The following is a 17,660-nucleotide window of genomic DNA, read 5'->3' as shown; positions in this document are numbered from 1 at the left end:
AATTAAAAATGGTTAAGCTAATATCGTTGATATCTAAAACAATAAATTAACAACTGGTCTGACATAACACCATTTTGACAACTTAATCAATTAAGCATGAAAGAGGCCATTCTACCCTCTCATACTACTATTTGCGTCAGTCATTAAAAGACAGTTTAGACAGTGTTTAACAAAACCGCGTTCTAAGCCATTTTCAATTTTGCCAACAGTCATATTTAAACGTTTTCTGCTGCTGACGGCATAACAAAAAGGCTTGCATCCCAGACTAGAAAACTATTCATCTACTTTAAATAAACCACTTATAAACAGATTGTCTTAAGCCGCGGCCGAAGTTAGACTCTGACTGTTTAAATATTTGGCCCTTTGTGTTCTCACCCCAAAGGTACCCCACTATACTCTGACGAGTCCGAGTATGACGACAAAAAGTTTGGCTTTGTCATGGAAAGGGTTCTACTTCCAATGGCTCTGGATTATCACATAAGATCACGTACCGCAGACGTGAATGCAGTAGCTGCTGCAGAGTTGACTAATCTGAACGGTGATGCCGACGCTAAGACTGCGGCCATACAGGTAAGAACTATTGTTACTACGTATGTGAAAAAAAAATTCGAGAAGAAATGTTAGTACTATGTGTCAGCACATCAATAATTAGTAACGCTTTTGTGGTGATCAGCTTTTCCAGCCGTAGTCCTGTTGCGTTTATAAATATTCTGATACACACAATACGCATTCTGCATTATTGATCCTATGTTTCAAAACCGCATAAGAACAATAAACTTGTGTGAATTGATCAGCGATGTTTGCCAAAACTGTCTTTTATGCAGTTATTAGCTACGTTTTAGTATGTACAGTAAGTAATTCCATCGTCCCAACTAATGTATACAATTTATAGTTTATATATTATACAATTAGTATTGTATCTTTTAGTGTTTTAATACGGGACGCAACTAGGATTAGGATTTGGATTTAGGATTAGGATCATAAATTAGGATTTGTGGCTCTATATTTGATAATTAGTATAGCATCTTGTACTATTTTAATATGATTTTAGGATTAAGATCTCCGTATTAATAGGTTAGATAAGTGTCCCCAATTAGCAAATTGCTGTATTGCAGCAAGCTAGAATGACTGACATATTAATAAATATGACAGTAAAGAAATTGAAACAAGTGACATTTGTCTTCTCTTTTACGTTTCTTTCTTATCTTTTAGTTAGTTTAGTTAAGCGTGACTAATTTTCATAAACAAATCACCGTCACATACTTGAACGTTGTTAAAAGGAAAAAGGAACATTACAAGAGATTCTGCAGGACTAAGTCGTTTCAAGTTCTTAATTCTGACTGATTTCACTGTCTTTCCTATATAAATGGAAACAGTCTTCAAGTTAGCCCTTTTAATTACAGTCAACCCAGGTCACGCGTAAACGATATTTTTGAAATTTGAACGGAGTTTTGAAATTTACACGTCAGCTTTCAAAATCGTCAACGAGATTTCAGAGTTCCCGTATAAATTTCCCTAGCGTATTGACAGTATAAAGCTATGAATTTTTCTTTACATTGCAAAATTGAATATTTCAAGAATAACAATTGCTTCCCAAGTATTTTGAATCTTTTTTTCAGTTAATGCGTCTTTTTCGGAACGATTTCCAGAGAGATGTCCAACATTTCATTCACACGTCGGACATTACAAAGAGAAATTCGAATGTTCATTTCATTCTTGGAATTACTGTTCACGCGTGACCTGGATTGACTGTAACAGCTGAAACGTTTTTGCAACGTTTGGGCGGTTTACTTGTAAGCTTTTATTTTGAAAGGCTATCATGAACCGTTTTTTTTTTTTTTTTGCAATTGAGTTACGATCGCTAACTGTTATTTCTTTAACTTTTTTCTAGACGATAGCAGGTGGTAACTCTGCATTGCAAACGACATTTACTGACGCCTTGGGTTCAGTAACGCCATACACAGAGATGAAAGTCAAGGAGGCTATCAACGCTCTGAATAACAAGCGAAAGGCAAACCTGCAGCTCCTTCTCGAATACATTGAGGATCAAGGTCAGTTTACAGTTCATCAAAGTTGGTCGATCTAAAAGAAGTGGATAGCAGCCGAAGTTTCGTTTCACACTGTCTCCTCACTAATCTTCTCATTTCTTTCGGTTTTTTTTTTTTTTCACGAGTTAAATGTGCCAAAGAAAGGGCTAAACAGCCTTCATATTGAAAGTTCGCACTTCATCATTTTCATTGATTAATTCAAAACTTACAATGATGCTCTTAAAATATACCATAAAAGTACCTAGAAAAAATAATGCTTGATTACTATATGGTGCAGTGTTTCGTTATTTTGGAAACGGGGATATAGTATTTGACTTCACTTGAAGCTTTGACTGCATGATTTCTCTACTGCACCAGGTTTCACTGATGGCAGCGCAATTGGCTCTTTGGATCACGAGATGAACAATGCTGGAGCAGGCTTCATGAACGCTGTTTATGTCTTGAGGAACGTGTTGCAATCAACGTCGGACTACGTTGCTACAATGAAGTGGTACAACGACTTCGGCGAGGTTTATCAAGATCCATTTGAGTTCGCTGGAACAACCGCCGATCGTATGAGAACCATTTCAATTTGGAGGTAAGATTTTAAGCAAAGCAAAATCCTTATGCGAGTCCAGTTGGAGCGGCCGCGTAAAACAGGACTTCACTTTAAGGGCAATTTAATACCTTACCGGCAGAATTATGAGTGAATTATCAGCGAACACAAAGAAAACATCAGTTATTTCCAGCTTACCTCATGGCGGCAAACGTTACTTGATTTTACAGCAGAATTCTGGCTTATAACATTGGGCATGAAGTTCTACAGTAGCATCAATCGAAACAAAAGTCTAACCTTGAATTTTAAATCTATTTAATGAAATCAATAGATTTGAGACCCGTGAACTGCTTTCTGCTGTTTCGGCGTTAACCTCACTAATCTGTGTTTTTCAAGTTGGAGAATACTGTGTGGAGGCAATCTTTGGCGTTTCTATTTCTTTTTTTCGAGCTTGCTGTCATCCATGTCTCAAAGATGAAAATACTGAGGTTTCAGTAACTCAGAAGCCTCAGAATGAGCTGGCTAAAATAATGTACTTTGATTTCTTAGAGCGTTTTATGTGTGATGAATGCGACAATGTTGAAAACAATACAGTACGTTGCTATTTTTATGTTTATTTTTGTTTATCACGAAGATTTTCTGTGACAAATCGGAGCAAACATTCTAGCCTTTTTTTTTTAATTGAAACCAAAACAAAATGTGACATGTCTTACGTGAGTTTTGTCGTACTTTGCGTCCGTTGAAGGAGTCGTAAGCTACTTTCCCTGTGTCTTTTTTTTTTCGTGTAATAGGCCTTTATCACTCGGAAGCCATTTTGAGTCTCAGGAGAATAAACAGCTTTGTTTTTGCACGGCAAGCTACTCTCGCACTGAATTCGCGTCCGGCCGAGGCTTACCATGCTAAAACAAAGCTTTTCAGTCATTCCTGCGAGACTCAACATTGGTCAGCTATGATTAATAGTAATTTAATTTTGGTTTAAAGCTTTTATTTAAAACGATAACATAATTTCTCAAAGGTTATTTGCTGTTCTTATGATGCCTACATCTACAACACAAGAGAAGCTGGCGAAAATCCGTGACATGGAAGCACTTGGCCGATGGTATGTTATCGCGCTGTCGCCTAATGAAGGCTTTGCAGGCACTTTAAAGCCCGATTTCGTTGGATTCCATCATAATAGCTACTATGCCTCTGCTTACACACCTCACGCCATGCATAAAGCAGCTCTTATCCAGTATCTGCTCAGTGGAACAGCGTTTGACTTTGGTGAGAAATTTTTTGCCATTGTTTTTTATTTATAACTCAACTGGGAGCAATAATTGTTGTAGGTCTGAAGTCTTAACATATAGTCCTAAATATTGTATTTAAAATTTTGGCTGTCCAAATGAAAGTCTGTTAAAGATCATTGCAGTCATCGGCAGTACTTTTCTGTGGAATTTAATGGAGCGGTGTTCAGTTTAGGGTCGTAAAACCAAAACCAAAATAGTTACTTAATTCAATCACATCACACGTAAACATCCCAATGAACCAATCAGCATTCGAATCAAATGCAACTAACGGGCCTCGAGCTCGGGAAATTGCTTGCGAGCAACTGACAATTGGGTTTGGATTTGATCCTCAGTCATTGGATCCTCAGAAGTCCCGAGTTAATTTAAGAATTAATTTCGACACTCCTTAGTGGCAATGTGCTGCAAAAGGCAGTTTTGGCATTAGATTTGAGTCGTAAATGAGTCCTTAAGCATGTCCATTCAAGCTAATGGAATAAGGAATTTGCCGTACAAATGTTTAATGGGAATTCAACTCACAAAAAAAAATACAGGTTTGATTGTGAATTTGTACTGAAACACTATTCTAACTGACCGATTCTTCGTATTCCTAACTAAGCACCGCCACGGGTCGATAAATTCGCTCAAAATGGACTTTTAGTTCCTTCAAATCGCTTGCGCGTCTCCAACAATTATTAGAACTTTAAAATAGAGACAAATGAACGTTTTCGACTCAACTAAGTTAGCTCCATAGGTAACTGTATTTCTTCTTCATTTAAAATTTAGTGTAAAAACCTTCCGAGCGACCATCTCTCTTTAGCAACATCATTATGAAAACCTTTTACAATAGTTCTTAACAGTTAGTTGACGATTTAGAGTAGACCATCGTCTTTTGCATAACGAAATCTAGCAATATTTAGTCAAACACCCTAGTCAAATTTATCATGATCACTCATAAGTAACTTTCCTCCTTCAGCGACCATCGTCTTGTTTGAATCAGTTTTATAGTGGAAAACGTTGTATGTAGAATATGTTTCTAACTCTGCAATTTGTGCTCTGTTGACAAAAGTTCAATCAAATATGTTATCTAACGTATTTTTTAAACACTCTTTTCTGTTACTAGATGCCGCAACCAAGAAACACATAAAGAAAGGGCTAGAAATTATGAGGGTCGTCTCAGTAAAGTATTCCTCTCCAAACAGCGTTTCAGGGAGATTCCCCGGTTTTACTCGTGCAATTTTGGCGAAGTCGTTTCCTGCTTATGCCTATATCGGCGCCACAGCTCCAAGTCTTGTGAGTGGTTCTCTGGGGGCGATTACTACGCTCGATAGTGGAAACATCAAAATGTTTCTGCGCCTCTACGACACAGGTTTGACTTTTATCTGTTTTAAGAATGTTTTGCGTTTTTATTGTTTTGTTTCTTTGGTTCGGTCGTGTTTGCACGAAATTAGTAAGGCTTGTGCAAAATTATACCCATTTCAGGGTCATTTTGGAGTAATCTGATGTTCTTCAAAATGATACTTTTATCTGCATCAATTATTATAATTAATGGAATTTTTAATACTATTCCTTCCTTGACGTTTACAGTGCCAACTGTCGATCACCATGTTGATCGCGATACCTACCCGTGTTGCATGACAATAGAGTCAGTCAGTAACTGACGAGAGTCGTGCTGCCTGACTAAATAAATGAAAATAAAAGACAAACAGGCTAAGTAACGTGCCAGTTGGTGGCTGGCTGGCTGAAGCGTGTTCTTCGTGTAGTAGATGTTCTCAGCACTCAGTAAATCCCATTGACCTTTAGCTGTTAAACAGAGTTGTGGTCTCATCCACACCCATGCTGGCACTGGGGATGGTCACAGCCATCGTTCCTTACGTTCTCAGTGTTTGTTTCGAGTCACCTGTAGGTCTAACCATTGGGCATCGTCCAGCGTCAATATCTCACACTCGTTTGAGATTTCATTTTAAAGCCTTCAATTATCACCTTTTTAAGAAAAATTGCTGTCCTTTACCAGCCTGTGCTCTTTGCGATGAAACTGTTGAAGACGCAAAAAATTATTCGCTCAACAGCATAAGCTCTCTAGATAAGCCCTTTGTGCTCCCAAAGCACATATTTAAATAAATATTGTTTATAAAAAATGTCAAAGCAAATTCAGCACCTTCACCTCAATTATTTTAAGACCCTGAGGGTTGAACCGACCAGGGTTCGAACACGCGTCCTCCCGCCCAGGGGCCAAACTAGTAATCGAACTAGTTTGAGCTAGTACAGTTTGCCTGTGTCACTTAGAGAAATATTGTCTATCACAAACATTTAAGTAGTTGCAAAGAACACACAAAAAAGAAGTTGGGCAGGATTTGACCTGACTCAACTAAATTTTCAAGGCCTCTATGATATTCTACTACCATCATTTGATCAAGGACATTTGAATTGAATCGTTTAAAAGTGTGACAGTAGTTATTTCCAACATCGAGGCAAATGAGTTGCTAGATCTTCACACTGTTAAGGGCAAACCAGGGGTCATTGTCGGAACTTCCACTAAAAAAATTTTAAACCATATTCACAAATACATAAATTGTCTTCCTAACTTCAAGTATAATTTGTCTATTTTTCTATTTAAACATGCAGCTAACAGTGATGTTAATGAATATTTGGGCGACGGAACAATTTTTACTTCGATTTATTACCTAAATTCCATCGGCTCCATCAACATCATGGAGGAAATTAACAGCAAGGCGACCACAATGAATATCGCCGCAGAAGCTTCCCCAACGGGATTCTGGTCGTTGAACTACGCTGCATTTGTCGTCTATCGGCGCAACAACTGGGCAGTCAGTGTCAAAGGATTCAACAAATATGTTTGGGACTTTGAGGCATCATCGAGGCAAAATGTCTTTGGGCTTTACCAGAGTCACGGAGCGCTTCTTGTTGCAAACAGTGAGGCGGCTCTTCAAACATACGATATCGACAACGGATGGGACTGGACACGTCATCCGGGCACTACTACCATTAAAATGAATCTTGAAGACCTTATCAGCGAAAACCGCAGGTCTGTATCTCATTTCACCTTACCTACTCTAACACGCTTAAACCATTATACTAACTCTGGAACACACTTTTGTTAAGAAGGCGAAGTGAGGGTAATAGTAGACGACTTTACATCAAAACACGTCCTATTTTAGAGGCAATCCATGTTGACCGTGTATGGACAGGGTTTTTTATCATCCTTTGTGTCTTGACGAGAATATTTAATTAAGGACAGTGAAACCTGGACTATAACATCAAAACACTAACCTACCGCACCAAAATTTTCCCAGGTAAATTCCTGAGAAAATCACCAAATTTCAAAAAAAAATTCCAAAAGCCAGGTATTTAATTTAGTATAGGATTTGGCGTATCTGGAATATGATCAGGGGCGCTAGACACGCTTTTGAAGGTGCATGGTGACCTTGAGTTGGTCTTCACTCAAGTTCGGTAAACAAATAACAAGAAACATGTATTGCCGTTCTTGTGTTAACCTCTGAAATACTATGACGACATTGGAGGATTTGATGTATTGCACTGATCGCCTTTTCCTCTGAACTAGTGGACGAATCGACTTGTTGATTCTCGTTATTTTTGTTTAAAGCAGATTATATTAAAAATGCTTCTGGTTTCCATACATGCATCCATGGTATACATACCTAATACCTTTCTACATCGATAGGTTCATAAGTTTCCTAGTTTAGAGTAGCATGGTAGATTATGGAATACAGTGCTAGCCCAATTTCCTCAGTCAAGTGGAATGTTTTGGTGTCTAAATACCTAAACGTAGGGTGGACTGATACATGCTTAAATATATTTTTTGTAGATATTATCAGCCGATGGAACTGGCTGGTGGGGTAAGATTGGTTGGTGGAGGAGACATTTCTGCAGGGGTCTTTGGAATGGAATTCTCTCAGCCCCCTTACCGTTGGGAAACCGGTGCATTTCAAGCAAATATTGACTTCACCTTTAAAAAGAGCGTGTTCTTTGCAGATTTCCTTATCCTCTGCCTTGGGACTGGTATCACAAGTTCTAATAGTTTAGCTACCAACATTACTCAGGTACATAACGCGTGCTAGTTTGTTTTAAATCTTTACAAAAACCCACGATCAAATACACCAAAGACATCTTTCCGCACTACAGGGGAAGTAATTGTCAGTAGGTTTTATTTAAACAGACATTAACAAGTTAGCATCATCTTGTACAGTGTAACAGATATCATCACAGAAAAGTGGTGCAAAGTAGCGGATTTTATCCCCAGCGTCAAAATTAACCACAGTACCCAGGGAACGACGGCAGATGAGCATATTGAAACCGTTAAGATCTAGGGCATGAACGTGAAATACAAACCAGGGTTACCTTATACAATATCCTAATCCTACCTCTTTTTGATGACGGAGACGTTGTACGAGGGACAAAAATAATGATACTCTGATGTCAGAATTGCAAATTCTACAAAATAAAGCTGCTAAAGTTATGTTGGGGCGTCCACCACGAAGCTCGTTAACTGAAGCGCTAAAGAGGCTAGATCTCAAGCATCTCTCTACGAGAAGTTTTTTCCACCGTTGTTCTTCAATCCACAAATGCCGTATTGGATCAACTGATTTTGACTTTAATTTTAATAGAAATCATTCTGTTCATTCCCATAACACAAGACGCTCCAACGATCTTCGTTTGCCTCTTCCTCGAACTAACTGGGGTAAACAAACTTTTATCTTCAAAGCTGCGAAAGACTGAACAGCCTTCCGATTAACCTAAAGGAAGCCGATGTTTTATCTGTTTTTGAAGCAAAAGTGAAAACTTTTTTGAAAGACTTTGACTCATTTTAAACCTTGTTTTTATTTTTTTACTCGATAACTTGACTTTCTTACTATTAATAATAATATTAGGAACATATTTGCTCTCATTTATTTTGTATTTTGTTATGTTATGTATTTAGGTAGGTTAGGAGGGCTCCACGGAAAACCGCCTTGGCGAGTTGGAGCCCGTCATTAAATATTATTGTTATTATTATTATTAAATCAAACGTCAAAAAAGACAACCCCATACAAACGATATTAATGGTGCTTTTTTTTTGTTTGTTTGTTTGATACAGACTACATTGTTTCAGACCAAGCTACTGGATGCTGCTAATCCATCATCAATTTACATAAACACTACGGCTCACTCTCTCAACACGGATTTAACTAAGGCCCCTTCTTTCTTTGGTTCAGGGAGCGTTGCAGCCGTACTAAGAGATGTAAACGGTAAGAACAAAATATGCATCATCAAAAACTTTATTGATAACATTGATTTATTCCATGTAAAATAATTGATTTCCTCGAGAAAGTATGGCTAATTTTTCTTTCCTTTAACTATATTTTTGTTTTATTGGTTAATTGTTAAATCCTTTTCCCCGCACGGCTAGGATCAGTCTGTACAGTGTTCTCGTTGTCACAAGTTTAATCATATGACTTATGAACGTTGCGCTGTTACTACCTCTTATAAACAGGAAATGGTTATTACATCCCCAAGGCCGGCGATACAGGACTAAATGTTGCCATTAGTCTTCAAACATCCAGGGACCAAAGAGGACGCACAAGGGAAACCTCGGCTCGTTACGCTACGGCTTGGCTGGATCATGGAGTCAACCCAACGGACAAGAGCTACGAATTTGCCATACTTGTCAACAAGCCTCTGTCAACTGCTCGGGTCAGTAATATTAAGGCAGACTTGACTTCCTAATGTTAAGGTTTATAATTATGTGAATTTCTTGTAAAATTTGAAATTGTAAATCTTTGTTCGAACGATCTGGAAAATGTTTCATGGTGAATTTTCGTTTATTAACCTTAAAGAGCTACATTTAGCCTGTCAAATACCTTGGCTTTTGAGGAGTTTCTCCGGAAATATTCGATAAGGCTTGCCAAAACTTTGGACATCGGCCGGAGATCTTTCGATAATTATTGAGGCTGCATTCCAAAGTACACGAGTCATTTCACGTTCGTTGAATGTTTCCCTCGCTGAAGTAACTGTTTTAAAATTTTGTGAGTAATTGTCTAAAACTTCCGTAACCACGACACAACCAGTGCACAATAGGACCAAAAAGTACATATAAAAAAAAGTAAAAGTATATATGAAAAAGATTTAACATCAAAAGCGAACCGATTATTTTGTTTGTCTGCAAAGCTTACTTTAAAACACATTATTCAAAAGACATGTTAAAATACGTTCGTATATCTGTCATAAATCGTCTCACCTACACCAGTCACTGTTGTAAAACTCAAACAGGCACAAAATTATAAGTGAAAAGGTATGAGCAGTGTAATTTAAAAGACGTCGGGTTTCAAAATTTTCAACTCCGGCGAACAATAACTGCTTTTCACTAAAGAAGTCCATAACGTTCTTCTGGACAACGTTCTCCAGTCCAGGTTGAGTTTATATAAATCTGTTCCATCAACTTAAGCCTTAAACTTAAGCCTTGGACGATTAAGAAACAACTTTAGCCGGACAGAGGTAAAGAAACAAAGTCGCTGGATACACGGTATCTAGTGGTAGAACAAACGTTGACAGTGACGACCACTATTGGACATTGTAAGATCTCAGCGTAAATTCTATTTCGTGCTCTCTTTCGTTCGTTAGTTGTTTACACATGTTTGCTCCAGTTCACCTTATTTATGACCAATTTAGTTCCGCTTTCTGTTTTGTAGTTTACATTAGCATTTAGTTGTTTTATATGTTCTTATTTTTTTTTTGCATATTTTTAAAAGTAAATTTTGTGATGTAAAAGCTAGATAATCGGCGTAGTCCATAAATAGCATTACAGCAGACAATATGCAGTTTTACTTTGCTTGGTTCGCCGAAGTATTTGCAGTGTTTTGAGATTTAGAGACGTTACAATGCAATTAGTTATTAGTTGCCCGTTTGTTGGTTGTTTTTATCATTGTGGTTTTAACTAAATGTTCTTTTATTTATTTATTCTAGTTAAAACTTCTTCATCATCGTCTTTGTTTATTCGCCTTTGCTCGCGATTAAATGCCGTGTAGCGTTTTAAGAGCGTCTTTGTTTTTGTCTAAATGGAGATTTTGGCAGTTACAGGCATGTCCCGAGGTTTTCAATATCACTAGGCCTTACATCACGTTCTCATTTCATTCCCTTTTAAACTAAGGGTTTTTGTTTCTTTTATACTTTTCAACATAGGCACTGGCGACACAACAACAGGGTGACAGTCCAGCCTACAAAGTACTTCATCAAGACAACAAGGCTCATGTGGTGGAGATCCCTAACTGTCCCAGGCCGGGGGAGACTCAGTACGGTTATGTATTCTTTGACAAATCTGTCCGCACCCCCGGTCCAGTAAGGCGAGTTAACAAGGTGAATTCTAGTACTAGTATACTTGTGCATTGAAAGAAGCGACTGCGTCGGGCACGGTTGGTCCAGACGCTACTGTCAAATTTGAAAAACTATCATGTGTACGTACGAATCTAAGCCATGATCTTGTTCTTCCTTTATTAATAAATTCTGTTTTTTGATTACGATGCCGTAATTCCGTTATTCACAATTCTGTTAAATCGATTTTCAAACGTGTGGGAGGAAATCTATTACAGTGCGACGCGCGTTACCGTGGCCACCCCACAAACGCTTTTTACAAGTTAGCCAATCAGGATACGCGAAATTGATTAACGGTCACGCCTCCTTGCAAAGTCCAACAGGCAAGTGACGCAAAAACGAATTATTGAAAACATGTTGTTTTGTATTTTATGAACAATGAGGAAGATATCCTGATTGGCTAACTTGTAAAAAAAGTGTGTTGGGTGGCCACGGTAAGACGCGTCGCACAGTAACGAAAAATTTCAACTTTCAGTTTTTTTTCCACACGCAATAGAAGTAATATAGAGCTGCAACCTTTATATGCTGTCCTACAAACTATTTTGGCCTTCTTTAGAACACTTTTTTTATAACTTGCGCACTGCTTACTTAGAAAGCTGGTGCTTATGGCTACGCTCACAAGCTTGTTTGGGTCTTCTTACTTTTTATAAGGACGGTGCCTACTAATACCGAAGTATTTTTGTGCGGCTTATGACTATGCGGGAAAAACAGATCTTAGCAAAGCCTCTTGGAATCCAAAAAGAAAATTGGGGGTAACCACGCATTTTTCAGAGATAACTAAGCAATAATATCTCTAAAAAGCGCCAAAATATAAAGCAATGTATGGGATTTTTTCCTAAATTTAAATTTAATTATCTCTGAAAAAATGCATGGCTACCGCTAATTTTCCTTTGAGATACCAAAAGCACTTGCTAAGTTCTGCTTTCTCCGTATAGTTTAAACCGCGCAAAATTATCCCTGTATTAGTAGGCACCACCCAAAAAAAACCCGAGTATCTCGAGATGCGCAGAACGTATGCGCAGTAACAATAGTAGGCACCGTCCTTAGGTTTATTCATTTGTCGGGTTCTTCCTCAGTTAAAGTCCTCATTTTCGTATTTTACAGGTTCCGTGTATTGTGATGGTGGAGGAGGTAGATAGTCAGAACTTGTATATTTCGGTGTCTTCTCCTGGCCTGAATTTCAATATCACCAGAGATATTGAAATTGGCAGTCAGATAAATGGTCAAGAAAGGTTCTACTCAGTCAGTATGGGAGTTGAAGTGCAGGTGAGGGACCTATATCTGTCTAATGCAATAATTGTTGCTTGTCTTGCTTAATGTTATTTTTATTTTATTTTAATGTTAATTATTATTATGATCATTATTATTATTATTATTATTACTATTATTATTATTATTATTATTATTATTATTATTATTATTATCATTATTTGATTTGTATTATTATTATTGTTATTATTATTATTATTATTATTATTATTATTATTATTATTATTATTACTATTATTATTAAATATTCCACGCAAATGTCAATTCATTTCGATTAAAACTATTTTTAAGCACAACAGAGATATTTTCAAGCACAATTTTTTTAAAGAAAAAACAAAAGTCGTTAAGCTACAATAATTTACAAGTTAAAAGTTGAATAAAGAACTACTAAAGCCTATTTACCATTCATTTTGATTAAAAAACTATTTTCAAGCACAATTTTTGTAATAAAAAAATCATATCATGATCGTTTTCTGGCTAAAACAGAAAAAAATGGAAATAAAAATAAGATTATCAATATTATTATCTGTCATGCCACTGTTGGCTCTATTTTGTGCCACATATCTGTGCTCCTTACTTCTGTTTCTTGGGTACTTCCTTCCATGTTTTGTTTCATTCATGCTCCTTACCCTCCATGATCCTTAATGTTTGCTCTTTGTTTGTGTTGCTTATTTGTATTGTGATTCTTTTCTTTCAATTTTGTGGTAGTTCTGTGCAAATGATCTGATGTAATGCATGCATGTGTAGCTTTGTCCGAGAGTATTTGAATGGATGGCATTTCAGAGAAGATCAACATTTGCATTTCATTTGGTGCTAGCACACGTTGTGTTTAAATGTTCTGAATGTTTAACAATGCTTCGCTGACGTTATCCCTGAAAGCCTGAACACCCGAAGCGTTTGGTTCTATTGTGACCTTCAGAAATTCAGAATGCTGAGATTATTTCTCTGTTTAAATCTAAATTAAGATCATTTTTCCTAAATGGACTACTCCTGTTTTGAACGTGCTGTTTTAATTTTCGCTGCCTGTGTGTGTTTGAATGGTTTCTCTTTGGGAATCCTCGCCATTAGTTTCTCTCTCTCTTTTGTTATTTATGAATCTTTCAGTTATATTTTAATATATATGTAACGATGTGCAAGAATAATGGCAAAAAAAACTGAAACTAAGTGACAGTTAAACTGTACCAGGTTTTCTTCAATGCCACTTTTATTGGTTTTAGTTGGGGAGGTTCCTAAGACCAATAAAGCTGTTGAAAAAAAAATGTAATTTATATTCTTCTTTCATATACCATGTTTGTGTTGTTTATGCATGATCCTTGTAAGTGTTCTCTATTTTTGTTAATCATTTGTTCCCATATTTGCGTTTCTTGTTTTACCATTCAGGTTTTTGTCAAAAATGCAGTCAACGTAGCTACTGGTGACGTAAGGGTGAATGGTGAAGTTGTCTCAAGCTCAGACAAAGCAAGTCACGTGGTGGTCAAGCCGAAACCAGATGATGATACCGAGGGGCGTGTGATAAGATTTCTAAATCTGACCAAGGGATTCAGTAAAGAGGTTAAACTTACCCGAGGATCCGTACAAGCTTAAGGAAGACAGAATTTCAGTAGCTTTAATTTGACAGATAGGCGGCAGACCCAAGTTAATTCGATCTCAACAAAAGTGCCTGCTTTTCAGTTGTAATTAACTCAACACAACAAAATTTTGATCTTCACTGCATTACAACCAAACAATCACTGCGGCTGATTAACCTTATTCAAGAGTAGCAAAACAAAGTACGATTAAAAATTTTCTTACACCGAGAGCTTACAGTCTCGTGTATTCTTAAAATTTGACTTGTCAAGAATCATACGCTCCATATAAGATGAAAATATGATTGATTAAATCAGTTTATATGATTGAACTTTGTCCTGATTATGTTTGATAACTCTATGAATCAACTGAGTTATTCAACTATTTTCTCGGGTATTTTAATTAACGAGAGTCTGCTGGCTTCTGTCTTATTTTCTTTGCCGTCAATTTATTTGACTTTGTTTAAGCTGTAAGAATGTTTTTTCTTGTGTACTTTGCCGAATGGCATGTCACGAGCATCATTGTATCAATGTTATGTGTAGCTAAATAACTGGAGCAATAAAGATTGCATTGACAACAGTGATATAGCACAGTATTGTTAAACATTTAACCCATTCTCTCTTGAACCCCACTGTAAAAGGTTTGCTAGCGCTGCTTTAAAATTCGACTGTCCAGCCGGTCGGTTGCATGGAGGTCAGTTTTTACTAGTGCCCTTGAAATGCTCAATGGCAAAGTATAAAGACCACAGTTAATTGGGTTCTTATCAACGTATCCTTAAAAAACATTTTGTAAATTTTAGGGGTGATTGCTCTTCATGCAGTGACTCTTTCCGTGAGATTTCGTTTAGTTTCATTGATTTCCACAGATCCAAGAGGAAAAAAAATGTATGTCGCGATCTTTCGTCTTTCGACTACGTCTCAAGACGGGTGCTCCTACAAGGAGGGCTACCCCTCCACGATGTAAAACAGATCCTTATTTTCCGAAAATTACTACGTTCGTGGTAAGAACTCTATAATCCTTATATAGGTAAAACCAAAAGCATATAGCAATGAATCAAAAATCAATTCATAGTTTGCTTTTTACAAGATCTACTGACATCTTCTCAGAAATGACCAAAAGCAGCCCTATAAAACGTTTACCACTCTGTTAAATTTCTTTCCTCCCCCTACCTACATTAATAACTCAAATTGCGCATCGTGCGCATTATGGTGTTCCTGACACGTTTTTTTGCGACAATGGGCCTCAGTATATCTCCCACGAGTCCTTGAACTTTGCGAAGGCTTATTTTTTCAAGCTGGTTACCCGGCTGCCGTATTATTCCAGAGCAACCGGTAAAGCAGAAGCTAAGAACACCCTCGGAACACCAGCGCCTCACTCTCCCAATGGCTGAAGCGCTGTTGGGTCAATCGGGGCCACCAAATACGTCAGTAGTGTGTGATGAGCATCTAGGATGGCGCGTCAGCGAAAGCGAAAGCTTACTATGGCGAAAATGTTAGTGGGGATTGGGGACTCCTCTCTCTCACGGGCATTTTGTCTACACCAGACCCCAGTTGTTCAAAGAGCGGATAATTTTATCCATTGGATAGGTTCCTATATGGCAGATAAAATATGCACAAGAATTTCCCTCTAGCCCTATAATATGTGTATAAATTAAAAGTATCTATCTTTTTTAAGTATGGATTTGTGTGAAAAACTTGCCAAAAGTTTTTGTTGGAGTACATTTTATCCGCTGGATAGCAACTTATCTACTGGATAAAGTTATCCACTCTTTGAATAACTGGCGCCAGGCCGAGTGATCATTGCTGTGGTAGTCAGCGGAGTTACGGACAAGTGTTAAAGGAGGTGACACCACGTTCGTATATCAGTAGTCTAGGGGGTGATGTTTTAGTCCCCCTTTTCGCGGTGGTTTCTCATTACTACGCGGCGGCATACATTAACGGCGATGACGTCATCACCTACTGTCTTGATCACTCATTATAGGATGACGTCATATTTAAGTTTAGTCTTACCAACAGGTTATGAACTGTTTTGACAGGTTGATCAATGATGTCATGCTCTATTTTTGACTTATGGCAGTCATTGGCTGTATCACCGGTTTGACAGGTTTTTAAAGCTATATTTGGATACATGACATCATATAGTACATACATACATACTTTATCGTATAGCTCCTCTTTGGAGGCCCTTCCGCCATACGTGAAAATAAAAATAATAATAACGAGAACTATTTACGTTTAGATGACAAAATAGAGAAAAAAATAACGATAAAAAATATATGAATTGAAAAGATTCTTAAGAAATTCTCTTTTTCAAAACGCTAAGACTTTCCGTTTCTCTGAAATGCATCGATAAATTATTGTAGACTTTTGCTCCACGAAAGGCGAAAGCCCTAAGCTAAAGCATTTGCATTCGGAAGTCTTTTTAGAAAAACAAAACACAAATACGCGCGACACCCACGCGATTGTCTGAGAAAAATAAAGACATATAACTACGAATGGCCCGTTTGTCTCCTTTTGTCCCTTTTGGCGTGGTTTTGGCCTTTCTGGCCTTGTTATGGCCTTTCTGGACTTGTTATGGCCTTTCTGGCCTGTGTTTGGCCTTTTCTGACACTCTATATAACCTGACTTTTCCCGTAACCTCGAAATAATGAAAATTATTTGTCGTGTGTGTTTCTCGCCTAAATTAACTAACCACCTTTCCCGCCTAATGACTTGAAAAGTTTCGTTTCAGATTGAGCTTTGTTGAGGATTAAAGAGCTAATACAGTCTTTTGTTGTCTTTGTTTATTACAGTGCTCGGAATAAGAGTAATCTGCACACAGAGATTTTACAATATGTATATATCACATTAAAGTCGGTTATGTTTGATGTTGACTGCTGTCCACCTTTACTTACGTTAACAAGGGTCAATGCGCTTTTGGCTTTCAGATCAGAGACTTAAGCTCTTGTGTAACCTCTCTTCACGCTCCGTTAGCCACTAATTATGCAAGAAGCAGAGTGACCACGAAGCCAAAACCTAAATTTGCATAAAAATTCCACGAAAAAAGCCAATTAACTAATCATAAACAATAAACAGCTTGAGTTCATAGAAATAATCAATTAAAACACGTGACTAATTAAATCCTTGCCATTAAACAAGACACATTTCTCGAGAAACCTGAAAAGAACTTTATTGCCTTTAAATAGAGAATAAAAAAATATAAAATTGTTTAACTACCAGAGATTTTGAAGGAATTAAGGTAACTCTCAACTCTATATCCGAATCCCCGAGTTTTCCTCATAAATTTATAATAACCATGCGGAGCTTAATATTTCTATTTTTGCTGACCTTACGTCCTCTTCATGATCATTTTTATTTTCGCTCGTTTCTCCCTCATTTTTATTTCCCTCCTCCTCATTTTTTTTCTCTTCCTCGTTTTTAATTCCCCTCCCCCTCCTCCTCATTTGTATCTTCGCTCCTTTCCCCCTCATTTCTTTTTTCACCTCCTTTACCACCAACACCTCCACCACCTCCACCTCCACCACGAACACCTCCACCGCCTCCACCTCCACCACCATCGCCACCACCACCGCTAACACTTTTTTTGGTTATTTTG

At 37.5% G+C, this 17,660-nt stretch overlaps 2 protein-coding genes across 3 annotated transcripts in view; both read left to right on the top strand.

Moving 5' to 3' along the window:
- LOC146455139 (uncharacterized) overlaps nucleotides 1–17,660 on the top strand; it is a 93,261-nt gene that overhangs the window by 11,443 nt on the left and 64,158 nt on the right. The gene's annotated exons all lie outside the window — the stretch shown is intronic.
- LOC146455141 (uncharacterized) overlaps nucleotides 1–17,660 on the top strand; it is a 61,563-nt gene that overhangs the window by 11,491 nt on the left and 32,412 nt on the right. Inside the window, exons 7-18 of one of the 2 annotated variants that reach the window (XM_085094587.1) lie at nucleotides 383–570; nucleotides 1,892–2,051; nucleotides 2,406–2,625; nucleotides 3,599–3,846; nucleotides 4,969–5,214; nucleotides 6,471–6,891; nucleotides 7,693–7,927; nucleotides 8,962–9,112; nucleotides 9,358–9,557; nucleotides 11,043–11,216; nucleotides 12,336–12,497; nucleotides 13,881–14,638. In XM_085094587.1, coding sequence (XP_084950713.1) covers nucleotides 383–570; nucleotides 1,892–2,051; nucleotides 2,406–2,625; nucleotides 3,599–3,846; nucleotides 4,969–5,214; nucleotides 6,471–6,891; nucleotides 7,693–7,927; nucleotides 8,962–9,112; nucleotides 9,358–9,557; nucleotides 11,043–11,216; nucleotides 12,336–12,497; nucleotides 13,881–14,084 — 2,609 coding nt within the window. In that variant the 3' untranslated portion in view covers nucleotides 14,085–14,638. Of the gene's footprint in view, nucleotides 1–382; nucleotides 571–1,891; nucleotides 2,052–2,405; nucleotides 2,626–3,598; nucleotides 3,847–4,968; nucleotides 5,215–6,470; nucleotides 6,892–7,692; nucleotides 7,928–8,961; nucleotides 9,113–9,357; nucleotides 9,558–11,042; nucleotides 11,217–12,335; nucleotides 12,498–13,880; nucleotides 14,639–17,660 lie in introns of those variants that run through there. The other variant, XM_085094588.1, reaches the window with a different exon arrangement.

Source organism: Pavona decussata, unplaced genomic scaffold (assembly GCF_977016875.1).
Source record: "Pavona decussata unplaced genomic scaffold, jaPavDecu1.1 SCAFFOLD_285, whole genome shotgun sequence".
NCBI lineage: Eukaryota > Metazoa > Cnidaria > Anthozoa > Scleractinia > Agariciidae > Pavona > Pavona decussata.
The sequence above is the reverse complement of the archived record's forward strand: the minus strand, read 5'-3'. Positions and strand labels throughout refer to the sequence as shown.